Here is a 25901-nt window from a genome sequence, read left to right as displayed (position 1 = left end):
TTGCTTTTTTTATTCCCCCTACTTTGGTGGTCGCTTTTTGTCAGTTCATTAACAGCTTCCTCAATCTTTTTTTATAGGTCCCTATTTCCCCACTGCTTAGGGGGGCTGCATTCTCCCTCCTTTCTCTCATCCAGCGTTTTTCCATTGGCTTCCCGTTTGATAGAGGAGCTGAGGCCATGGAGTGGAGTGACTGGTTTGCTGTAGTCGGGACCTGCACCTGGATAACCACTCTACAGCTACTTCATTTTATTTTACTTTTTAAAGTATAAAGACGAGGTCTTGTTATGTTGCCCAGGCCAGTCTCCAACTCCTGGCCTTGAGTGATCCTCCTGCCTCAGCTTCCCAAAGTGTTGGGATTACAGGTGTGAACCACTGCATCGGGCCTCTAGAGCTACTTCTAATGCACCCAGGTCTGGCCAGTTGTCAAGGGCCCCCTTTGAGAAAGGCTCTGGGTGATGGAAGGCTCCTTGGATCAGAGCTGTCCCCATCCCATCTTGAACACTTTAGTGGAGGATCCTTGAAAAGACTCTCTGCCAGCCCCATTCTTCCATGTGGGTCATGGGTGAGAACTGGATGAGCTCGGGGGAGGGGCACAGAGCACTCTCCATCTCCCATGGCTACTCAGGAGCCCAAGAAAAGGACAGTTTCAAAAGAAACAGTTTCCAGGCCTAGGGACGTGTTGAGCAAGTGCCCCCGAGACAATTTCTTACCCAAAGATGATCCAAGCAGGTCCAGATGTCAGGGCACAGAGCTGGGCATTAGGGTCAGGGAGATCATCCCTGGGACTTTGTGGCTCTAGCCAGGTTCTGGGGAGCCCCAGGAGATGTAGCACACAGGTGGGCAGGCCAGGGCTCAGCCTGGGGACACTCCTGCCCTTCAGGCCTACCTGAGTACTCCCCTTCTTCCAGGCCCCCTCTGATCCTGTCCAAGTCAGGGATACTGAGCAAGGCCTGGGGAAAGGGCTGCTCCCCCAGCACCCCAGATACCCCTCCCTTTTCTCTTCTCGCTTGTTCCAACATCATTCTCCCCCCAGTCGGGCCATGGGAAGAATGCCGTGTCCTCTGAACGGGGGCCAAGAGTGACAGGTGGTGGCAGTCCTAGCTGCATGGCCCCTGGTGTAAGAGATCCTCTCCTCCGTCCCCGCCTCCACTGCCCACACCCCTGCCTCCGCCTCTGCCCACCAGGCCCAATCCCTTACAACTGCCCAGGACTGCTCCTGAGCAGCCGCTGGGAGACAGACGGCCACCAGGTTGCCCCTCTCTACTCCAGGTACCTCTCTCCCCTCAGTTAGCAGGCCTCGGTTTCCTGTCTCACTGCAGCCAGACGAGAGGGGAAATTGGACAGCCTGACACACCCTGCTCTTGTTTCTGCAGCTAGAAAGACTTGAGTTAGACAAGCAGCAGCACACGCCTCCCTACCTCATGGCGACAGAAAATGGAGCAGTTGAGCTGGGAATTCAGAACCCGTCAACAGGTGCCAAGCTGGGGCAGGAGATGGAGGGAGGAGCTTGGGAAGGGGGGTTTTGAATCCAGGGCTGGGCAGGTTCCTCAGTGGGAGTTCTGTGCCCTAGCCTTTGCATGGTGCATGGGGGATCCAGAAACAGAGGAATCTCTGGCTAGGGTTGGGCTGGGTCCAGGGCCTGTATGAAGCCCTTACTGGAGAGACCAGGAAAATGTGAAGCCACCAGGGATGGCTACTGGGGATGCGCCTAAACAGTCAGGGCAAAGATGATGGGGGCTACCAAGGCCCACCCAAAGGGCCGGAAGCCTCCCACAGAGGCCCTCCAAGGTCGCAGCAGCTCATCTCTAGGGGCCATCAAGTGGCCCCAGAGACTCAGTGGGACAAGCATTTGCAAGTTGTTGCCTGGGTGGGAACCTGGGCCCAGAGCTGGTCTCTGCCCAGCCTGGGTGGGGAGGGAGGGAAAGGAGGGTGGATCCTGATGGGTATCTCACCTCCTTTGCAGACAAGGCACCTAAAGGTCCTGCAGGTGAAGGACCCCTGGGTGCAGGGAAAGACCCTGGCCCTCCAGACCCAAAGAAAACTCCCGATCCACCCTCCCTGAAGAAAGATGCCAAAGCCCCTGCCCCAGAGAAAGGGGATGGTACCCTGGCCCAACCCTCAACTAGCAGCCAAGGCCCCGAGGGAGAGGGTGACAGGGGCGGGGGGCCTGCGGAGGGCAGTGCTGGGCCCCCGGCAGCCCTGCCCCAGCAGACTGCAACGCCAGAGACCAGTGTCAAGAAGCCCAAGGCTGAAGAGGGAGCCTCAGGCAGCCAGGATCCTGGAGAGCCCAGGGTGGGCAAGAAGGCAGCAGAGGGCCAAGCAGCAGCCAGGAGGGGCTCACCCGCCTTTCTGCATAGCCCCAGCTGTCCCGCCATCATCTCCAGGTGAATATCCCCTCTTGGGAGTGGGGAGGGGTCCTGTGGCTCCTACCCTAGGGTTCCTGCTTAATTCCCTTGTCTTAGTCATGGTCTTCATCACATTTGGTGCTGGGAATGATAGTTCTGACATTCAGTTTCCTCTGTCCTGCGCATTGCATCTACCACCTTGTCCCCTGCAGAAACCAGAACCTTGCCATAATTCGTAGAAGGCTGGAATAAGACCCTCAAAGACCGTCTAGATTGAACATATCTTCTCTAGGCTTCTGGGGTCCAGAGTTCCCCTTACTCCATGGGCTTGGGTCTAGCCAAGGGCAGGATTGAGATGTCAGGCAGAAAGGCTAAAGGTGTCAGGCAAAAGGCTGTGTGTTTCCTAGGACATCCAGCATTTTCCTGTTCTTCTTAATATAATTATTGGTAAGATATGAAAAGATGACTAATAACCAGATAGGAGGATCACTGACAATATTTTCATAACCATAACATAGCACATCTGTGATGCAATCAGTTATACTTACCTGAATGCTAACGAGGTCATTAATGATATATTGTAAGCCACAATAATAACACCATATCAATTTGGTACTTATGTATTAATTATATCACAACAGATTTTATGAATCAAGAGCTACATAACTCCCTAGTTGTATCCACATGATGATTAACCATATCAACAATCCTATTAATAGTTATTAATGATTTATTAGTATGTTGGTAGTCAAGATAATGACCACAGTCATGAACATCCCTTGATTTTGTACCAAGTGAATTTAGCTGTATTACACCACGCATTTGGGATGGGGTTGGATTAGCTCTGCAGATTGCATTGAGACTTGCCTGAGGCCACAGGCTGTGGCCGCTGAGGGCTTCACCTCTGTGTTCTCACCTTCTAGTTCTGAGAAGCTGCTGGCCAAGAAGCCCCTAAGTGAGGCATCAGAGCTCACCTTTGAAGGGGTGCCCATGACCCACGGCCCCACGGATCCCAGGCCAGCCAAGGCAGAAGGAAAGAGCATCCTGGCAGAGAGCCAGAAGGAAGTGGGAGAGAAAACCCCAGGCCAGGCTGGCCAGGCTGAGGTGCAAGGGGACACCTCAAGGGGGATCGAGTTCCAGGCTGTTCCCTCAGAGAAATCCGAGGTGGGGCAGGCCCTCTGTCTCACAGCCAGGGAGGAGGACTGCTTCCAGATTTTGGGTAGGCTGCTTCCAGATTTGGGGGCAGGTGGGGGCTGGGGCTGTCCTGGGGCCATGGGGAGGGAAGGGGGCTGTCAGTCCCAAGTCTCCTGTTCGGCGGTCTGAACTGCCCTGAGCCATGCCTTACCCAGGCCCATTCATCTAAGGGTTACACAACTCCAGAAAGTATTCCCTTTTTAATGAATACTTATTCATTTATTTGTTTTAAAAAATAGGATCTTGCTATGTTGCCCAGGCTGGCTTCAAACTCTCAGCCTCAAGTGATCCTCCTGCCTCGGCCTACCGAGTAGCCGCGACTACAGGCGTGTACAACCATGCCTGGCTTTTTTCAATCTTATTTTTTAAAATTTATTTTTACTCTTAAATTTGGTATTCCCTTTTGATAGGTGGGGAAAGGAAGGCTCAGAAAAGGGAAAATGAAGTTCCCAGAAATATCCAGTGAAGACAAGATTTGAACCTGTCAGTCCACCCAGACTCCAGAACCCACTTTTGACTTTTTTCTACTTTGACTAAAATGGGGTTAAAAAAAAGAAAAATCAGGCAGATTATTGGAGCAACATAAACTCTCTGGTCTATGGAATTTGGAGTCAATCTGTAGAAGGGCTCAAATGCCAGGCTTAGTAGCTAAACTGCATGGTGGGGTGGGGTCATGGGAGCTATAGAGGGCTCATGAGTTGAGGAGCACAGGTGCCTGTGTGTGGGAGCAGTGACCAAGGAAGCTGGGCATGTGCAGTGGGGCAGTACTGTGGAGTGGCCTTCATTGATGATTAAACAAGCAGCCCGTGGCTTGTTCGTGGGCCGCGGAGAGCACCGAGCGTGAGTGAGCTTGGCCAGCAGGTGAATAGGGAAAGGGCCTGGGCAGGGGTGCGGCAGGGCTGGGGGTGGGGTGAGATGGGGTCAGGAGAGCCCAGAGTGTCCTGATGCCCCCCTGCCTCCAGACTGAAGTGCCCTGGGAGACCCGCCAGCCTGACTGGTGAGCGGCACCGTGCCACCCAGACAGGGTGGGAGGACTTGGCGGCTGGGCGGCAGCCAGGAGCCCTGCCTCCGCCCCTAGCAGCCGCAGAGACCTCCGCCCCGCCCCGAAATTGCATCCTAGGGTGACGGGATCTGAACCACCTCCAAAGGCCGTCTGATTTATCACCAGCCCGGCTTCCCTGCCGCCTCTTGCTATTTATAAAGAGGTTTCATTTCCCGAGGACAGCCTGCCGCCCTGCCAGCCTTCAGGGCGAGCGGTAACCCACACTTGCCGCTAGGTGGCGACCTCTCCCCACCAAACAGCCCAGTCCCTGGTCCCGCCCCGCCATAGGCGGTCTGGCCAGCTTATGGTGTTACTAGAATGGCGGGTGGGCAGGTCCCACCACCTACCCCATCATTCAGACATAGCAACCCCACTGCCCGGCATTCCGCTTTATAGCTGCTGTGTTTGATTGTTTTTGGTGGAAATGCAGATAGCTCGGGATGGAGTCCTCGTGCCTTATAGTGCAGAGGGTTCAGAAAAGCCAAGCTCCCATCCCGCTTGTTCTGCCAGGAGAAACTGGGTCCTCTCTGATAGGGGTGTTGTGTTGGTGGCAGAACTGACGTTGGAAACTGGGCCTCATAGCCCCTATCCTGGAGCCAGGTGTCTCCCAGGTATCACTTGGTGAGCTTAACTTCCCCGGATGGGGCCCAGGCCAGCAGGAGGGGGTGGTGCCAAGGGGAATCCTCAGCAGCCCCTGGCACGGACCATGAGGGCTGTGATCTGTCCCCCAGATGATTGCCCGCCACCCCCGGCCCCCTTCCCTCACCGCATGGTGGAGCTGAGGACCGGAAATGTCAGCAGTGAATTCAGTATGAACTCCAAGGAGGCGCTCGGAGGGTGAGATCTGGGACCCCAGCTGGGCACTCATGGACAGAGAGCGCGCCAGGCTCCTGTGGCTTCACATTTCCCCTGTGCAAGGCCCAGACACGCACCCCGCTTAGACATGGCCACGTGGACACGTTCACCTCTGTGTGGGACACACACTGTGTGCAGCTGTCACATGCTGATGTGCACTCAGTGTTGCTGTCACTTACTCAGACACACCGTCAGCCATTCAGTGCTTCCGTAGGAAATACACAACATTTTCCTGTCTGTCTCAGCTCCAGGCACCACACTGACCCCCTCATGGTGATTCCTGCTTTGTAAAAAGCCCTGACGCAGTCTTGTACCTCTGCAGATCCTCCCTCTGCCTGAAGGTGCCCTCCCCCAGGGCCCAGGGCCTGCCTGCCCTAAACCTCTAAGGGTCGCATCCCAGGGCCATCCTCCCTACATGCCTGCCCTTCCTGTGCACGTGGTTTGTGTGGTTCAAAGAACCTGCTTCAGCCATTGTCCTGGCAGAACAGCTCACAGCTTCAGGAGGGAGTCAGGGCTGGCTGGGGTGAGTGCTCCCGTCTCACCAAAGGGGATCCAGAGGCACCACTGGGTCTGGGACCAAGTTAGGAACAGAGCAAAGGATGCCACTGACCCCGGTGGGCTCTGGGGTCCCCTTACAGCCTCTTCTCTTTCCAGTGGCAAGTTTGGGGCAGTCTGTACCTGCAAGGAGAAAGCCACAGGCCTCAAGCTGGCAGCCAAGGTCATCAAGAAACAGACTCCCAAAGACAAGGTAGTGAGGTGGGGGAGTGGTATCTGCCCAGGATGGGGAGGGGATCCTTGGAGTGGGCACCTCTCGCCTCCCTCCACCGGTGCTGCTGAACCCGGGGCCTGTTATGGGAGTTTGTTGCAGTGAAAATACTACACAGATAGATGGACGGACAGCCCTGCAGGAGGGGCCTGAGGACCCTATCCATAACCAGATACTTCAGTTACTGAACTTATCTGTGGACTTCCCCGTTTAGGCATGGGATATTCATGTCCTCTGGTTCAATTCAACAAACACTGATGAGTGTGGGCTCTGGGCCAGGCCCTGTGCTGGGCACTCGGGGTCCTGGAGTGAAGTGGGTGTGGTCCCCACCCTCAGGAAACTGATACCAAGGTAAACAAGCCTGGTCTAGAGCTTTGCCTCTAGCACCCACAGCCTGGGCTAGGTTCAGAGGAGGCCACGAGCAGCATTTGTTCAAGGAATGAAAGAATGCAGGCAGGTAGAGTGAGGGAGTCTGCTATGTGAGGAGGTAATAGCAACCTGGTATGACCAGAGCTGTCACTCAGGGAAACTGGGGGTAGCATGTGAGGGTTCAAGAGAGCTTCTGGCTCAGGCTGAGGGGTCAGGGAAGCTTCCTGGACCAACTGACTTTTGAGTGAGGGCTTTGAGGAATGAGGAGACGTTCCAGTAGAGAAGGCAGGGGCAGAGTTTCAGGCAGAGGAGACTACGGGAGGAAAGGCTTGAGGGCCAGAGATAGCAGGAGGTGCCGGGGAGTGAGGGTCTAGGCATCCCAGACAGAAACCGCAGTGTGGGCACAGGCCTGCTCCCAGCGAGAGCATGAGAAGCAGCTCTAGTCGCTCTAGCCCTGGGTCCCCATCATGGCTCTAAGCACACTGGAAGGAGTGCATTTTCTATGTGATAATGCCCTTCTTTGTCTCTTCCACTCACAGGGCCTGGATCTGTATTATTGACTCCTGGGTCCCAGGCCTCTATCATAGGCTCTGGCTCAGCGTAGATGCTCAGCACCTACCTGCGGCTCAATTAACTGGAGTCAGTTATCAGTTGATAACTATTGAGCACTTTTCCTCTGCCATCTACTGGGTCAGGGGCTGGGGAAATGCCAGTGAAATAAAAACACCCCCGCCCTCATGGGCTGACATGTTAGAGTGGAGGGAGAGACAATTAAAACATAAAGCAAAAACAAAAAAAAGGGAGAAAAGAAAAAAAGGCCTGGCATCAGGTGCTGAGAAGCGCTAGGAGGGAAAACAAAGCCAGGTAGGGTAGAGGGGGTACAGGGCTGATGAGGGCCCTTTTACATAGGGAGGTGAGATCAGTCCTCTCTGAGAAAGAGGTATGTGAGGTGAGACCTGAATGAAGGAGTGGGTAAAGGCAGAAGGGGAGCCATTCCGCCAGTGAAACAAGGGTTAGTGTTTAACCATTGGATCTGGGTAGGGCAGGTGTGGAGAGAGGCCCGATTTATAGCATTTGCCATTTTCCATGGTGTAAGTATTCCTATTATAGCTGATATATCAGCCTACCGATGTGACAGCTGGCTTACGACTTTCTGAAAGTGACAAATAATGGCGTCTTAAACTAGGAAGGCAGTGGTGGAGGAGGTGAGAATGATTGGATGTATAATCTAGCTTGAAGGTAGACGATGTTGAAGAGTTGGGTTGGAGGTGGGGTGTGAGGGTGTGAGAGTAAGGGAAGAACTTAGGATGGCTCGTAACTTTTTGTCCTGCACCCTTGGGCGAAGCGTGGGAGTACTTTTGCTGCCAGGCAAGCCAAGAGCAACTCAATTGTGGGGAAGGGACGATGTCTAGGGTCTAATTTTGGACATGATAGATTTGAGATGTCTATTAGACAACGAAGGTAAGTAGACAGAGATATTGGAGTCTAGAATTCAATGGAGTGCTCAGAGGTTGAGGTATGTATTTGGAAATTGATGACTTTGGATAAAATGTAAAGTCATGAGACTTGATGCAGATGCCCAGGGAGAGAGCAGAGAGTGGGAAGCGGTGAGGGGGGAGGATGGAGCCCTTGGCATACCAGTACTCAGGAGAAGAGCCGGCAGAAGGAAGATGTCTCAGCAGGCATGACTTGGAGTGGTGAGGAACACAGATGTGGGGCTGGGGGAGAGAAGAGAGGCGAGGATGAGGCTGAACAGTGATCCGGGCAAGGCTAGCAGGCCTGGTCAAGGGTGTGGGTATGGAGGGTGGGTGGCAGGGAGTGATGGTGTCCAACTGGTACCCTTGACTTCCCTGGTCCCCAGGAAATGGTGTTGCTGGAGATCGAGGTCATGAACCAGCTGAACCACCGCAATCTGATCCAGCTGTACGCAGCCATCGAGACTCCGCATGAGATCGTCCTGTTCATGGAGTAGTGAGTGCCTGAAGTTGGGGTAGGGGCTGGGTGAGGGTACCAGCTGGCACGGAGCAAGCCGTGGAGGGGTCTCTGCACACAGCATCGAGGGCGGAGAGCTCTTCGAGAGGATTGTGGATGAGGACTACCATCTGACCGAGGTGGACACCATGGTGTTTGTCAGGCAGATTTGTGACGGGATCCTCTTCATGCACAAGATGAGGGTTTTGCATCTGGACCTCAAGGTACTGGACTGGGGCCTCCTGGGAAGGGTCGGGGCAGCATCCAACCCCCTGAGATCAGTGCTGTCACCAGCCATCCCTCTGCCCTCCCATCCCTCCTTCTCTTCCTTCATCCATCCTTCCCTTCATAGATTCAGAAAGGGTTTATGGAATACTTACCAATGCCAGGAGCCAGGGACATAGCAAAGAGAGAGAGGGGAAAAAAAAAAAGACATGGTACCAGCTTTCATGGAACTTCTAGTCTAGTACTAAGTATTTGTTGAAAGGGTGTTTTGCAGTCCTGTGAGCCCCAAGCTCAGTGTGTCACACAGACAAGTGACTAGTAAGTGTTGCAATAGCACCTGCCTCAGCGTTGGCCCATGACAGGTACTATGAGTGTCTGATCATTTATTCAAAATCAACAAATATTTCTTGAAGGCTTACTTTATGCCAGGCAATGCTGTAGGTGGTGAAGATCCTGTGGTAAACAAAACATAAAAATTCCTGCATTCTTAGAGCTCTCAAATAAGTATAGCGTCAGTGCGGCAATGTGCATGAGGTAGGGGCTAACAAAAGTGTTTCATGAAAGAATATTGATATCCCTCTTCTTTTTTTTTGAGATGGAGTCTCACTCTCTTGCCCAGGCTGGAGTGCAGTGGCATGATCTTGGCTCACTGCAACCTCCACCTCCTGGGTTCAAGAGATTCTCCTGCCTCAGCCTCCCAAGTAGCTAGGATTACAGGCACCTGCCACCACACCAGGCTAATTTTTGTATTTTTAGTAGAGACAGGGTTTCACCATGTTGGCCGGACTGATCTCGAACTCCAGACCTCAAGTGATCTACCCACCTCAGCCTCTGAAAGTGCTAGGATTACGGGCGTGAGCCACTGTGCCCAGCCTGATATCCCTGTTCTGACCTTGCTCAGTACCGTGCACATAGTAGGTCAGGAAGAGCAGATAGGCTTTTGGTTTTGAGACAGAGTCTTGGTCTGTGGGCCAGGCTGGAGTGCAGTGGTGTGATCTTGGCTCACTGCAACCTCTGTCTTCTGGGCTCAAGCAATTCTTTTGCCTCAGCCTCCCACGTAGCTGGGATTACAGGCACGTGCCACCACACCTGGCTAATTTTTGTATTTTTAGTAGAGACAGGGTTTCACCAGGTTGGCCAGGCTGGTCTCGAACTCCTGACGATCTGCCTGCCTCGGCCTCCCAAAGTGCTGGGATTACAGGTGTGAGCCACCGTGCCTGGCCGCAGATAGGTTTTATACATTGCAGCAACTCCAGTCAGTTGTCAGTAGCTGTCCAGAGCTCAGTGTGGAGCAGGCAAGGGCAGCAGGAGTGCAGGGGGTTGGCAGTCCTGATGGCAGGTATTAATGCTGTGGGTTAAGTGGCAGGACATGGAGTCTTAATGTGGAGGCGTGTGAACACCCATCAGCAAAGTGGATGGTAGTTTCATTCATTCATTCCATAAGCACAGGCTGGGTATTTTCTTTAATTCATTCGTTAAGCACGTGCTGGGTACCTGCTCCTGGAAGGCCTGGTGCTAGGCATAGGGACTATGAAGGAAATGGTCCCTGTCTCATGGAGCCACCAGGGGAAACAGACATTCATAAAACAATGACTAACTAAATAGGTCACTTTAAGCAATGAAAAGTGTATGAGAAAATACACAAGAGTAATGAGGAATCGCACTGGGTGAAATTGAAGTCGGCACGGCTCTGAAGCAGACAGGGAGATGCTGTTGCTGCCTCTAACACCTGTCCCAGTTTTGCTCTGTGCCTGATGCTGTCTGAGTGAGGGTGCCATCTTCCCAACAGTTCCCTGGGTTAGGCGTGTTAGTATCACTGCCACTGACAGAGGAGGACACAAACAGAGTGAGGAGGTGGGTTTCAGTGGGGCCAGAGTGGATGCAGGGAATTTAGATGCTGATAGAGTACGTAAGCCAGGAGAGAGATGCTGGGGGCTTGAGCCAGAGTGTCAGTTGGGGAGGGGAGGGAAAGGGGCCAGATGGAGGATACATTTTGGACATAGAGCCAATCTGATGTGCTGAGGGTTTGCATGTGTGAGGGTTAGGAAAAGAAAGGATCAAGGGTGAGTCCTGAGTTACTGAACAGATGGTGGCCCCTTCGCTGAGCCGGGGGCAGTTAGTGCCTGCATGATGACATTGGAAGCCTGCCTTTCGCTTGTGAAGGCTAATTTCTTTGGGGTAGAATAGGGTCCCCCAATTAAAATGCAGTGCTCTGGGAAGAAGCTCAGTCGTGAGCCTCTATATCTAAAACGTGTTTTTTTTTTTTTTTTTTTTTTTTTTTTTGGATAACTATACGTTTTTCATCAAAAAAGTGTTTCACAGTCAAGTAGGTTGAGTGCACTCCAGCCCACAGGCCATGTCCTGGGTCTCTTGGCTGCAGGGCTTCTGAGGGCCTTCTATTTGTAGACGGAGAATCTCTGAAAGGAGATTTGAGTCTGCTTCATTTCCCCAAGTGCTTGTACCCTGGGAACCTTCTTTTCTTTCCTGTTTTGTGGGACACCAGGCCAAGCTATTAAAATCATTCGTATCTACTCTGAGTTAATCTATCAGTTGTGAAAGTGCCTTCAGAAAGTGTCTCATTGGGGGACTTAAGTCAAATGCCCACAGAGCCCAGACAAATAACAAAAACATGTTGAATGGGAGGGATCGGGGCGGGTGGCGACCACGGGAGAGCTGGAGGACGTTTGTCCCATCTCAGGCTGTCAGTGGCAACTTGCTCCAAAGCATGTGGCCCATGTGGCCAGGGCTTCCGGTGTTTCAGGAGGTGCTGGAATTCAGGGTTTTTGTGCAAAATCTCCTGCCTTTGAACCATTGTTAACTTAAAAATGTTTATACCCTGCAACCTCAGATTAGTCCTGTGTCCTTGTGTGATAGGAAGAGGAAACGGAGGCCCAGAGTAGAGAGGAACTGGGCTTACAGTAACGTCATCCGTGTGTTCACTTGTGCATGGGACACAGGTTTCCCCTGAGCCTTGGCTGAGCCCCTACTGGGTGCCTTTGTTAGACCCTGAGGGTGGGACCCAGGAGGCCAGGAGAAGATGGTCCCTGGCCTGGAAGAGCCAGCCCTGTAGTGGTGGTATCAGAACATCACAAGGCCAGTGCTGGAGTCAGTCCCGCGTTCATTTCCTGGCTCTGTCGCTTACTTGCTGGGCAACTGTGACCTATTCACTTCTGTGCCTGAGCCTCAGCTTTCTCAGCTGTCAAATGGGAATGGATGGTTATAGTATCTCAGTGTCACAGTTTCATCTCAAGGTAACAGCATGTGCCTCCTAGATCTTTGGGAAGGACTGGGGAGCTAAAGTGAGAACGTGAGTGGACCGGGCCTTACGTTTTGTAGCTCGTCATCATCACTAACTGGGGAGACAAGAGTAGCTCATCTTCCGGCAACCCTGGAGTGGTGTGAAGCCCCATGTTCCCGAGAGGAAGACTCTCCGGAACTGAGCTGGCATCTTCTTTCTCTCCTCTCTGGAGCTTCATGTATCTGGTGGTGGCCCTGCACTGGCCCCCCAGCCCGGGGCAGGGAGCAGCAGGCAGTCATGCCTCCTCTCCACAGGCTTGTTTCCCCATCCTCAGAACTGCTAGAATGTGGTGGTTCTGTCTGGCCTTAGACGGAGGGGATCCCACCTGACCCCATCACGGCAGGTCCTGTGATTTAAGGCCTCGCAGAAGCCCCTCTTGGGGGACTTGCCTCAAGATCTCTCTGTGCCCAGAGCAGGCAGGGCTGGAGGGTCTCTGGCAGCTGCCCACTCTGGCAGCTTAGACCTCTGCTTCAGGGAGCCTGGGGCTTGCATGGGCCTGGTGGGAGAGGGAGGGTAAGCTGGTCAGAGGCCAACCCAGGCCACCCCCTTTCTCCTCAGCCAGAGAACATCCTGTGTGTCAACACCACGGGGCATTTGGTGAAGATCATTGACTTCGGCCTGGCACGGAGGTACCATCTGGGTGGGTGGGGAGGGCAAGACAAGACTCTGAGGTTGGCAGGGGACGGGGGTGGGGTGGAGGGGGCATGGGTACAGGCCGGGAGCTGTGCTCTGAGCCCTTGGTCTCACCTCCAGGTATAACCCCAACGAGAAGCTGAAGGTGAACTTTGGGACCCCAGAGTTCCTGTCACCTGAGGTGGTGAATTATGACCAAATCTCCGATAAGACAGACATGTGGAGTATGGGGGTGATCACCTACATGCTGTGAGCTCCGAGGCGGGTCATGTTTATGGGGTTGGTGGGGCATGGGGGCAAGCGGCTGAGGCCAAGAGTGGCCCTGGGGTCCTGGTAAGGTGGTCCCACCTCCCCTATCCCTCAGTCAGCGGTCTGCTGGAGTTGGGGGTGCTAGGGAGAACAGGAAAGGGGAACGTGGTACCCATTTTATAGATGGAAAAACCAAGGTCCCTATAAAGGCATAGCATCTGGACAGCAGATCTCGAATGACCTGGGGTGGGCAGGGGGCCAGTGGACATTTCCTATGTTTTCACCACATACCTTGCACTCGTCATTCCTCCTCTTCACTGTCACCTGGGAAGCTGGGATGATTATGCCCATTTTACAGATGAGAAGAGTGAGGCTCAGAGAGGGGAGGTGACTTACCCAAAGTCACCCAGCCAGATTCAAACCCAGGTCTGTCCCACGAGAGGCTGGGGGTCTTTTCAGCACATGGCGCTGCCTCCTAGGATCTGCCCCTGTTCCCTACCCTCCTGAAGGTGACTCAGCACCTGCAATCTCACCTCCCTGCCCTCTGCTATCCCCTCCCTCTAGGCTGAGCGGCCTCTCCCCCTTCCTGGGAGATGATGACACAGAGACCCTAAACAACGTTCTATCTGGCAACTGGTACTTTGACGAAGAGACCTTTGAGGCCGTATCAGACGAGGCCAAAGACTTTGTCTCCAACCTCATCGTCAAGGACCAGAGGTGAGGCTCACCCCAGAACCTGAACTGTATGTGTGCAACCTTAGTGTGTCTGAGTGCTGGCAGGGCAGGAGCCGGGTAGAGAGGCCAGCTCAGCCCATGGGGCCTCATGAGCATGCAGCCCACCCTCACCATGCTGCCTCTCCCCCAGGGCCCGGATGAGCGCAGCCCAGTGTCTCGCCCACCCCTGGCTCAACAACCTGGCAGAGAAAGCCAAGCGCTGTAACCGACGCCTTAAGTCCCAGATCTTACTTAAGAAATACCTCATGAAGAGGCGCTGGAAGGTACCGCTGGATTTGGGTGGGGAGGAGGGAGGACTCTGGAGTGGGAAGAGCTCCTGGCGCCAGATCCCAGCCTCCACCGTCCCTGCCTTGGCAGGTTCTGTTGACCAGGCCGGGCCCTGTCTGGAAGACAGGATTTACTTTTCTGTTTTTGCCCTGGACTGGCTCCTGTCCTGGAGTGGAGACCTCCACCCAGCCTTCCACTCAGCCCCACCCATCTGGGGCTCTGGCTTCCTTCCTTCATTTTTCAAATATTTCTTGAGCATCTGCTACTTCTAGGCATTGGGATATAGGCGTGGACAAAAGAGACAAAGATCTGTCTTTGTGGACTTACTTTTGGTGGGAGATGGGGCATTTTCTGTCTTTTTTTTTTTCTTTCAATACAGAGTATTACTCTGTCACCCAGGCTGGAGTACAGTGGCATGATCTTGGCCCACTGCAACCTCCGCCTCCCGGGTTCAAGCAATTCTCCTGCCTCAGCCTCCCAAGTAGCTGGGATTACAGGCAGGAACCACCACACCTGGCTAATTTTTGTATTTTTAGTGGAGACAGGGTTTCACCATGTTGACCAGGCTGGTCTTGAACTCCTGACCTTGTGATCCGCCCGCCTCAGCCTCCCAAAGTGCTGGGATTACAGGTGTGAGCCACTGCGCCCGGCTGAGGTGGGGCATTTTCTAGAGCCCTGGGGAAATAGGGTTAAAGAAGGGTTTTAGAAAAAAATAAGGGCCATCTGCCAGGGGAGAGGTTGCACTTTTATTTTATTTTTTTAGAGACGGTCTCACTCTGCCTCACTAGCTGGAGCACAGTGGTGCCATCATGGCTTACTGCAGTCTTGACCTTCTGGGCTCAAGTGATCCTCTCCTTTGGCTTCCTGAGTAGCTGGGACCACAGACACATGCCACCATGTCCAGTTAATATTTTAAAGACATTTTTGTGGAGATAAGGTCTCACCATGTTGCTCAGGCAAGCAATCCTCCTGCCTCAGCCTCTCAAAGTGTTGGGATTACAGGTGTGAGCCACTGTACCCAGCCTGCACTTCTAAATAGGGGGGTCAGGAAGGGCTCACTGAGAAGCATGTGAACAAAGACCTGAAGGTGGGGAGGGGTGAGCCATGCCAATACTGAGAGAAGAGTATTCCAGGCAGAGGGAGGGGCCAGTGCAAAGGCCCTGAGGCAGAGGTGCAGTTGGTGAGTTTGAGGAACAGGTAGGAGGCCAGTATGGATGGAGTGGAGTGAGCAAGGACGTAAGGAATGAAGTCAGAGAGGAAGAGGGGGACAGGAGGTGGAGGGACTCATCAGCTATGGCAAGAGGTTTATGTTTTACTTGGAGCAAAACTGGAGCCATGGGAGTGTTTGGAGCAGAGTCATCCTCGGTTCAGGTCTGGCTGACCTATCCATTGAGTGAGGGAAGGACTCCTGGACAATGCTGTGTCATGGCGCCTCCTGTGGCCGTTTTGGGCACTGCGCCTTCCCTAGCCCGTGACCCTCCTGGACTGCAGGGGACTTAGAGGGTGCTCAGACACCCTGGAGCTGCCCCCCTGCCCTGGTGTTAACTGGGACTCCCTGTCTTCTATTCTCTAGAAAAACTTCATTGCTGTCAGCGCTGCCAACCGCTTCAAGAAGATCAGCAGCTCAGGGGCACTGATGGCTCTGGGGGTCTGAGCCCTGGGCACAGCTGAGGCCTGGACGCAGCCACACTGTGGCCGGGGCTGAGGCCACACAGCCCAGAAGGCCAGAGAAGGCAGCCAGATACCCAGGGCAGGCTCGCCAGGACAAGGCTGTGCCAGGCTGGGAGGCTCGGGGCTCCCCATGCCCCCGCGCAGTGACCGCTTCCCCGATGTGAGCCGCCTCGGAGTGTGGCCTCCCCAGACAGGGCTCCAGCCAGTCGGCCACACCCCAGACGCCAGGCCCCTGTTGAAGCCGCTCCCGGTTCCCTCCCCAGCTCCCCGTCTTTGAACTGCCGCCGTGGTGACCCCTGCTTTTCCCCACTGGGAGCATCCTCAGCCTGGGCCTGCTCCTAGCCTGGGTGCCATGGCTGGGGGGTCTCAGCATGTAGGGCTTCTATGGTTGTGGATGGGAGGCTCCTGGCGGGGCAGGAAGGCCGCAACGCCGATTCCTAAGGCCCAGCTGCCAGGGGAGACAGAGCAGGCTTTGTGAGAGAGGACCTCTGTGCCCCCGCCGCCTCCCCGCTCCCAGCAGATAAGGCCGAGCCCACACCATCTGGCCCAGGCTGGCCCCCACCCACCTTCCTTGCGACCACCAACACACAGGAACTCTGTGTGAGAAAGAGGGCGCCCAGCCCAGGCCTGGTGGAGGGGGAGGGGAGAAGCCAGGGGACACAGGAGACCACCCCCGAGTTTGCCTCAGGGCCAAGCCAGCCCAACCCAACCACTGGGGGTCCCCATCTCGGGGATCACCCATGGCCTCAGATGATGGGGTCAGCAGGCCCAGGAGAAGTAGGAAGGCCATGGGGCAGCCCCCAACCTGCTCTCAGCTTGTGCCTTGTAAATAAATGTACAGGTTGGATGTGGCCTCCTTCCCCCTGTGTGTGCCTGCAGTGGTGTGAGGTCGCCGATGACCACCGTTCACTGAGCACCTACTGTGTGCCGGACACTTTAGCAACATCCGTTAGCTCATAGTGCAGTGGTCCATGCAGGCTCAGGTGCCAGACTTCGCAGCATATGATGTCGGCAGGTGGCTTCTGCATGTTGTGCCTCGGTATCCTCACCTGTGAGAGGGCGGTCACAGCAACAGCCTACACTGGGTATGTGATTACTGTGTGCCCAGCTTTACTTAAAGCACCTGTGCGTGTGTTAACTCATTTATTCCTCACAGCAAGGTTACGAGGTAGGTTTTATTTATTTGTTTGTTTATTTATTTATTTATTTAGATGGAGTCTCACTCTGTCGCCCAGGCTGGAGTGCAGTGGTGTGATCTTGGTTCACTGCATGCAACCTCCGCCTCCTGGCTTCGGGTGATTCTTACGAGGCAGGTATTATTCCTGTTTTACAGAGGGAGAAACTAAGCCAGAGAGAGTGCGCTAGGATCTACCTCATAGGGTGGGGCCATGGCTGCAGCATCAGTCAGACTGAGCTAAGGCACTCAGGGCTGTGCTTGGCTCAGGGAACGATAATGTTCTTATCCTTACTCCACAAATGAAGAAACTGAGGCTCAGAGAAGAGAAGGAACTTGAATGCCACTCAACAAGTCAGGGACTGGGGCTTGAGAGGAACTTTTCCGTCTCCCAGAGCAGGGCTCTGCCCATGCGTTCACTCTGCCTCTCACCAGGACAGAGTGTAAGCAGAGAGCCTGGTCTCCAGGTGGAGGTCAGGTCTAGCAGGCCTGCGACGGGTCTGCAATGAGGGCTTCAGGGGAGAGGACTGTTCTCTGCTTTTTCCCAGTGGTCACAGCCACCTCACCCCAGGCCAGCAGTGCAGGGCAGGGGAGGCTCCATCTGGGGGAAGCCCAGAGGGCAAGAGAGCTGAACCCTGATAGGGTGCAGCCTTTCTGGCTGTGAGGATGACTGAGAAGTGGGGCTGGCCTGTGGGAACAGAGAGGTTCCAGCAGGAAGAGCAGAGACAGCAGTTAACACGCATCCAGCACCCTCCAGCTGGTCTGGGCCCAGAGTCCCTTCTCTTCACCACTGCCTGCCTCCTGAGAAACCTTTGGCTTGCCTTTGGACAGAAACCTTGACAGTTCATCCCATCCCTCTCCTGCCTCCATGAACACTGGTCCTCACTGCGATCCCCTCTCTGTTTGAGCCGGGGAGTTCAGAGTCCGGTTGCAGCAGTATCACTTGGGGTGGTGAATGGGTGACTCTGAGGCCTGAGCCTGACTTGCAGTGGGGGGCCTGGGGAACCTGGCTTGGGCTCTTGGTAGGAGGTGCGCATATGGGCAGGGCTCCTAGGGCTGTGGATTCCTGCCTCCCTGCCCGTCCGCCACCTGCCAGCTGGGCCAGGCCTGTGGTTTCCTCTGAGTGGTTTTCTCGGCCTCACTGGCCCCCACCCATGCTGAGTCTCGGCCACACAGCGTGTTGATGAGGGATGAGTCACCGCCGTCGGGGGAGGGAAGGAAATGAAGTCCAGCCACAGCGGAGATCCAGGGCCTGGATCCAGCTGGGGAAACCGAGGCCAAGATGGGGAAGGTCCTTCATCAGAGACAGTAACAGCTGGAACTAGAACCCAGGACTCCTGACTCCCAGTGCATGCCTCAGTTTCCCCCTCTGTAATATGAAGATGATAACCTCAGCTCTTTTCTCCTCTGCCACTCCTAGGGCCATTGTGACAGTTGAGAGATGGGATGGGGTACTCATGCACCATATTTTACAGGTGAAAAAAACAGGTTCAGAGAGGGAAAGTGACTTGACCAAGGCCACACAGCAAATTAACATGTCCCGTGCAAGAGGCCTATTCAGAACCCAGCTCCACCCCTTCCCAGGAGCTCTTTATGAAAGCTCTTTATGATTCATCAGGTGCTTCCTTTGGGCCTCTCCTGGTCCCCAGCAGCAGACAATATAGATTTGATAATATGGATGGGGAAATGTGGGTTCAGAGAGACCTTGTTCCCACTGAGGGCCACGGAGCACACTGAGGGCAAAGCTGCAGCCACAGCCCCTGTGGAGAACTGGGTCTGCCTCTCTGCAGGCTTAGGCCCCAGCCCCATTGCTTTCAGGAACGCTCCCATCCCTGGCAGCTACAAGGAAGAAAGATTTTTCACACTAGGAGCTGCCCTGATGGAGAGAGAGAGCCCATAGCTGGTTTGGGACTGTCAAGCTGGACCAGGACTGAGCAAGGGTTCCCAGGGCGTCAGTTCTCTGGGTGTCAGGCTGAGCTTCCCTGCCCCTTGCATGGCTTGCTCTGCCCACCACAGGCACCAGGGCCATGGGCCCCTCCTGCTCAGTGTCCATCTCAACGCCGATGCTGTGTTCTTCCCTTGCAAGGCACCTCTGTGCCTGGGCTTCCCCTGAATGGGGTCTTGGGCCCTCTGTGAGCTAAGAAGGGTTAACACTCTCAGTGGGAGCGCTCCTCCCAGTTGGTCCCAGCCCAGAGAGTTTTCCTCCAAGACCATTTCCTGCCTCAGGGCCTTAGCCAGGCCCACAGTGACCACCCCCATGGGTCTGGAAGCCACTAAGGCCACATCTGGTTTGGATTACATCAGGGCTGGTGACGCTGCCTTTTCCTGTCTGGGTCCGGTGGCCTTGAATTCCACTGACCACCTTGGACCCAACCAGACAGTGGTGGGTAGCGATTTGGCCAGTGATAGGGCTGCCCCGAGGGTGGGGAGCAGCCGGGGCTGTCCTGAAGGATGTGCCCACCTGGACCAATCTCCTACCTGTGCAGCTGCCTATGCACCTGTTCCTTCCTTCGCGTTAATGGGTAATATTTATCAGCCACCAGGAACTATACCAAGTGATTCCATCAATTAACTCATTTTGTCTCCACCCTATGAGTAGGTATTTTCATTATCGACATTTCACAGATGAGGAAACTGAGGCACAAGGAGTGTATGGACAAGTCCATGGGCTCCCAGCTGATGAATAGGGGAATCAAGATGTGAGGCAGGCCATCTGACTTCCCACACAGCGACCACTTCACAACCATGTGTTGAGCCCGGTTCTGGGCCTGGCCCCCAGCGAGAGCCTGGGGATGAATGAGTCATGGTCCTTGCCCTTGGGGAGCTCACAGCCTCTGGAACCCCAGTGGGAGGATGGGGATCAGGGTGAAGCTGGAAGGAAACTCATGAAACCATGAGAACAGGAAGGAGACACTAACCCCTATTCTCTTCTCTTCAGTGGGAGTCACACCCAAGCTGAGGGCACACAAGGAGCAGGGCTTTTCCAGACAGAGTGAGGAGGGTGTTCCAGGCAGAGGGGACTGCTGTTCAGAGACTTGGAGCTGAGTATAAGCTCATCTTGGAGAAGGCCAGTAGGGCTTTTGCATCAGATGAAGCAGGAAATAGGTCTGGAGAAGTTAGCAGGAGCCCGAATGGCAGGCTGACCTGGGACAATGGGGAGCCGTGGAAGGGAGGTCAGAGATTCATGCTTACAAAGGATCCTCGCAGCCAGGGAGGCCAGTGAATGGGGGAGAGAGGCTGGAGGCAGGGACACCCGGTGGAGGCTGAGCCATGTCTGCTTGAGAGGCTGTTAAGAACTGTGGGGAGAAGGGGGAGATGCCTCTAGAGAGATAGGCTGATGACAGAGAGTTTGGGTTCCACGTCAGACAGAACAGGGTTCGTATCTACTTATTTGCCCTCCCTGAGCCTCAGTTTCCTGTCTGTAAAATGGGGTAAGAATCGTACCTGCTTCCCAGGAAAATGAGAAAGTTACATGAGATCTGTAGGTGGAGCCTGGTGCGGCTACTGAGCTTATGTATGTTTCAAAACTATTTCTCCGACCCTGGCTATGCTCCAGACACTGCCCTAGGTGCTGGAGACAAGCAACGAATAGACAAAAATCCGTGACCTCATGAAGCTTCATGCCAGTGGGGGAGACACACTGAATGGCAATAATGAATTTAGAATGTGTTAGTGGTTGGGGAAATGGGGAATGTGGTGGCCAGGCAGGGCTTCTCTGAGGACGTTTGAACAGAAACTGGAGGATACGAGGGAGTGAAACCTGGACATTCATGGAAGATAAGACAGAGCCAGTGTACAGGCTGCTTGGAGTGAGTGAGGGGGAAGGAAGGAGGAGCTGGGCCAGACCACAGTGGCCCTCGCCTATTAGCAAAACAAGGAGCCTTGTTGCTGGGGAGGTCTTCGAGAAATTTTTTTTCTTTTTTTTCTTTTTATTTTTTTTTGAGACAGAGTCTTGCTCCATAGCCCAGGCTGGAGTGTGGTGGCATGATCTCAGCTTACTGCAACTCCACCTCCTGGGTTTAAGCGATTCTCCTGCCTCAGCCTCCCGAGTAGCTGGGATTACAGGCGCCCACTACCACGTCCAGCTAATGTTTTGTATTTCTAGTAGAGACGGGGGTTTCACTATGTTGGCCAGGCTGGTCTCGAACTCCTGACCTCCAGCCTTGGCCTCCCAAAGTGCTGGGATTATAGGCGTGAGCCACCGTGCCCAGCCTTGAGATTTAATTCATGGCAAATGAATGAATGGTGACCATGACTCCATCCATCCACTCCTAAACCTTTATGGAGGGACTACTATGTGCTAGTCATCGAGTTAGGGAAGATGACAAAATGCGTAAGGCAGGCCCAACCCTTGGCCCCTGAGGTTTACATTCTAAGGCACAGACACAGTAAAACGTGAGTACATGCGCACATGAGTAATTCTACATTGCAGCAGATGCTATTTCAGCAGCACAAATGGGATGCAGAGGGAGAATGATCTGGGGGCATCCAATTAGATAAGGAAGTGCAGGAAGGCTTCTCAGAGAAGGTGATGTGATGTGGGTCGTGGATGTGGAGAGGCAGCCAGTGGGGGCAAAGGGAACAGCCACTGCAAAGGCCTAGAGATGGAAAAGAAACTCACGGGAGGCGGGTGTCCTAAGGGAGTGGGAGGGTCGGCCCTCTCTTGTTTGTATGCTCAGGGAGACCTCAAAACTGGCCCTGAGGGCTGTGGCCAAGAGGAGGCAGCCCTGATCTTTCCAGGGACACCAGGCTGGGTTCTGGCTGACAGTGGCCTGTTTTTAGCCATGGAACCGCTTCTTTCTGCCCCACCGGCTGCCTCCCTGAGTCACCACCTAATACCAGAAGGGTGGGAACAAGAGATTAGGCACCTCCGGACCTGTGGGGATGTGAGTTTTGCCCTGTGTGAAGGGAGGGATGGAGAGGACTACACTGAGGTCATGAGGTCCTCCAATGGAGTTGTTTTATTAATAAATTCTAATTTCATTCCTGTTGACTAAATTGTGCAGGTAGTATGCAGGACAAGGCTTCCCGCATACCAGTCCTGGGGACTGGAATCATTGCCCCCATTTTACAGATGAGGAAACTGAGACTCAGAGAGGTGAATCCACTTGCTCAAGGTCACATAGCAAGGAAGTGAAGATGCCAGGAACTGAGTCAAAAGCCTTGTCTATGTAACAGTCCTTCCTCCCCCTAAATCCTGTCCTCCTGCCTCCACAGCAGCTAGACACTCCTCTGGGGCGTAAATCAGGTCAAGGAAGACATATCCAGGACCCAAATACCTATTTATTGTACTTAACAAACACTTATTTTATTTTATTTTATTTTATTTTATTTTATTTTATTTTTTTGAGATGGAGTCTCGCTCTGTCCCCCAGGCTGGAGAGCAGTGGCACGATCTCAACTCACTGCAAGCTCCGCCTCCTGGGTTCAAGTGATCTTCCTGCCTCAGCCTCTTGAGTAGCTGAGACTACAGGCATGTGCCACCACACTTGGCTAATTTTTGTATTTTTTGTAGAGACAGGGTTTCACCCTGTTGGCTAGGCTGGTCTTAAACTCCTGACCTCAAGTGATCCTCCCGCCTTGGCCTCTCAAAGTGCTGGGATTACAGGCGTGAGCCACCGCGCCCGGCCAACAAATACTGATATTGTAGCTGCCATGTGCCAGACCCCGTTCTAAGCACTTTGCCAATATTAACTCATGTAATCCCCACAATAACATCATGGGGGTAGGTACTGTTAGGGTCCACATTTTACAGATGGGGGAAACCCAGAAAGGGGAAGCAACTTGCCCAAGGTCACACAGTTAGGACGTGGTGCCTGGTCCATGGGTGGATGGGAGTCTGGGTGTGGAAGGGATGTTTTGGCTGAGGTCTAGATTCCTGGATTGCATACTCTCCCAGCAGGCGGCATGCCAGGCTGGCCGACACAACCTCCCGGCTTTTTCTCATCACTGTGGCAGCTTTGCAGGGCCCTGCCCTCCAAGGAAGAGGGTCTCCTTCACCTTAGCCAAGGCACTGTCTGGGGTGTGGGCAGGAGTGTCTAACTCTGGGCCATAGAATGCCATAAACCAGGGAAGGAAGGGGGTGGGCGGAGAGCAGGCTGGAGATAAGGCATTGGGAAGGAGGGCCCCACTGAGAAGGCCAGCCCTGTGGGTGGGTAAGGGTGGCCTCCCCCGGGGCCAGGAGTTCTCTCCTCCCTCGGGAGAACAAAGGCCGAGGCCCAGCAGGTGAAGCTTCCTAATGGTCTTTCAGAGCTGCCACGCTTCTGTGGGAAGGGGCAGGCCACCTGGAAAGGCAGTGGGCTCCCCGTTCTTGGAACCCCATGTGATGTCGACCACTTTAATGTAGAGAGGATTCAGAAATCGGGCAGAGGTGCCCTTCAGGCTCTGATATTCCAGGAATCTGAGTTGCTATGATTAAAAACTCTGGAAGATTCTGAAATACTCATTTCAGATTCTGATTCTCCCATTTTAGGATTTGATTCGTCTAACTCTGTGAGGGTCTCAGTATCCTTTTTTGCTCTCACCTGCTAAAGAGGAGGCATGGGGACTGGGATTCCCTCCTGGAGACAGACACACTTCCTATGAGGAGGGTCCTGGATGCAGAGTCCAGCGAGATGGCCCCATCCCTCCCCTCCAGAGCTACATTAAGGCATCAGAGGGGGTGCCATGGATGGGTCGAGCAGCAGCTCTGCTCCTGCCTTGCTGTGTGACCCTGGGCATGTCACCTATTTTCTCTGGCCTTGGTCTCTCCATCTGTGCCAAGGGGCTCTCTCTGGGTCGAGAGAGGCATTCACTGTCCCCCGCAACCCCTGTCCAGACGAGGGTGGTCAGCTGGGAGCCAGAGGTGAATGTTGGTCATGGAAAGAATGTGAAGGCAGGAGGCCCCATGGGTGGGGTCCCGGGTTGGGCAGCTAGCCAAGGGTGCATGAGATCATGGTGTCTCCTTGCCCAGCACCTCCAGAGAAGGGACCTCCTCCAGGCCATCCCCCAGGTCAGATCCGTTCCTGGGACTCAGACCCTGAGTCAGGCTGCCCTTCCCCGCAACCACTGGGCAAAGGGAGTGAAACGCAGAGAGTTGGGCACTGGTCCAGGTTCCTATAGTGAGTCCAAGGCATGCACTGAGTCCAAGGTCCTGCTTGGGGAGTTGGGGCTGAGGGGGCCTGTCTTCACTTCACGACTATGTTGGAGGCCAGAGAGAGATGTGCAGAGGAGGCTCTGAGCCTGCATGTGGGCAACCCTTTCGCACGTTCCCCCAGAGCAAGGGATGAGCAGGAGACTCAGACTCGTTCTCCACAAGTCCCCACCCTAGTGCAGAGCTAAACCTCCGTGGTTCAGGGGGATGCTGGGGAGTGCGGCGGCAGAGGCCTGGGCTCCCCCAGCCCAGCCGGCCTCCCTTCCTCCTAGTAGCTCAGAACCCAGGCTGGGAAGGGACTGGGGTCACCAGGGCTCCACAGGAATGCACAACGGGAACAGTGCCCAGCAGAGGCCTCTTTCCCTGACCCAACTGAGAAAGAACTCTCATCCCTTTGAATCTTGTCTGTCTCCGCCTCTGCAGGGTCTGTCTCTCTGCATCTCTCTCTTTCTCTGTCATATACACACACGCAGCCTGAGACATGCTGATCCACACAGGCACACACCGTGGTAGAGACTCACACAAGAGCCTGCTTCCCCCTCCTTACCATGCCCTGCACACAGAGGGCCTTTCCTCTCTGCCCCATGAGGCTGCCCATAGGAGGCTGCACAGACCCTTGCTCCTTCTCCCCATTGTTAGATGGGTTCCGGGCTGGGGTTCAGCAGGCATGGTGGGGAGGGGCCCCACAGCTGGCCAGGCATTTTCCCAGCCCCTCTCACCCTGCAGGTCCCCCTCCACCCCAGCTCTGAGACTGTGGGAACCAGACAGTTTGGGCTGTCCAGCCGGGCTCGCTTCCTCCCAGGCCCCAGGGGACCTGTTGGGGGAGGAGGGAGCAGCAGAGGCTGGAGTCCTCAGGGCTGCCTGGGCAAGGGAGGGCCTCTGGAGGGGACAGGGCTGCCTGCCCAAGAAGGGGTCTCCAGCCCCCTGGGTGAAACCTCGTGGGACATAAGACCCTCTAGACCACATACCAAAAACCAGAATAGGGGTGCCCCAGCATCCCTCTCTCTTCTCCCTGTGCCCATGATCCAGATAGGAGGACCGAGGCTCTGGGCAGGAAGCCATTTGCCTCTGCTCCTCCAGTGCTGGGGTCTGTGAGGACAGCGATGTTTCAGGTTCCTATCTCTGTTCCTCTAATGAGGAATATCCCCATTTCTCCTGCTTCCTTGTGAAGGGGTAGTTAGAGAAGGTCAAAAGTCAGGGCTTAGTAGGATAGTCACAGACCATGCCGCTGGCCCCAAGAAATGCCGTCTTAAAGAGTCACCAGAGGACCTCAGGGAGCTAGGGGCTCAGGGGAGCTCCCCCATTAATGTGGGAAGTCCAAACAGGGGTAGGTGCTGCCTTTTGAACTCTGGGTGCCCTGTCTGCACAATGGGTAAAGGGTGCCTTTCTAGCCCTGGCCGTCCAGGATTTCAGCAAAGCCCTCCCACGTCTGGGGGCCACCACCAGCTCTGCCCTGACCCTCTTCTCCACCCGTGTCCCCACTCAAGCTGCAAGCCACACAGGTATGGTTTTGATTTGCCCTCTGCCATCCATTTGCCATCTAGAGTTGGAGCTGGTGAGCCTGTTTCCACCACTGTAAACGGGGCCAACCTTCCATATCACACAGGTGAGATGATATATACAAGCCCGGGACAGGATCAGGGTCACAAATTGTCAGGGTTATGACGACTGCGCCTATGGAGGCTATTGAGTCCCAGTGTCTAAGACTGGAGAATCAGTCCCTCAAGCCAGCCCAGGCTTGCCCCTGCCCAGTCTCTCCCTGGCCTGTATCCTCCTCTCCCTGCCCCCCATTCCCTACCTCCCCTTCCTCTCCCTTTCTGGGAAACTCCCTGAGAAAGTCCCCAGCAGGAGAAAACCTCATGTGAGACATTCCCACCCATGGTCTCCTGCCCCTGCTGCACAACCCCATAGCTATAGCCATCCCACATACAAGCGGGCGCCCTGGCCCTCAGCCCCCAGCCATCAGGCAAGCTGA

At 54.4% G+C, this 25901-nt stretch overlaps 1 protein-coding gene across 1 annotated transcript; it reads left to right on the top strand.

Moving 5' to 3' along the window:
• The first annotated feature begins 1221 nt into the window (after positions 1-1221).
• On the top strand, positions 1222-16472 carry MYLK2 (myosin light chain kinase 2). Its single transcript, XM_025399788.1, has 13 exons — positions 1222-1269; positions 1374-1473; positions 1964-2384; positions 3269-3564; positions 5313-5418; positions 6091-6184; positions 8433-8542; positions 8625-8766; positions 12624-12694; positions 12819-12947; positions 13512-13664; positions 13813-13945; positions 15523-16472. The coding sequence occupies exons 2-13, from the start codon at positions 1422-1424 to the stop codon at positions 15601-15603; spliced, it is 1788 nt and encodes a 595-aa protein (XP_025255573.1). The 5' UTR covers positions 1222-1269; positions 1374-1421; the 3' UTR covers positions 15604-16472.
• The last annotated feature ends 9429 nt before the right edge of the window (positions 16473-25901 follow it).

The sequence above is a fragment of the Theropithecus gelada genome, chromosome 10, assembly GCF_003255815.1.
Source record: "Theropithecus gelada isolate Dixy chromosome 10, Tgel_1.0, whole genome shotgun sequence".
Taxonomy (NCBI): domain Eukaryota; kingdom Metazoa; phylum Chordata; class Mammalia; order Primates; family Cercopithecidae; genus Theropithecus; species Theropithecus gelada.
This window is presented reverse-complemented; position numbering and strand designations above follow the sequence as displayed.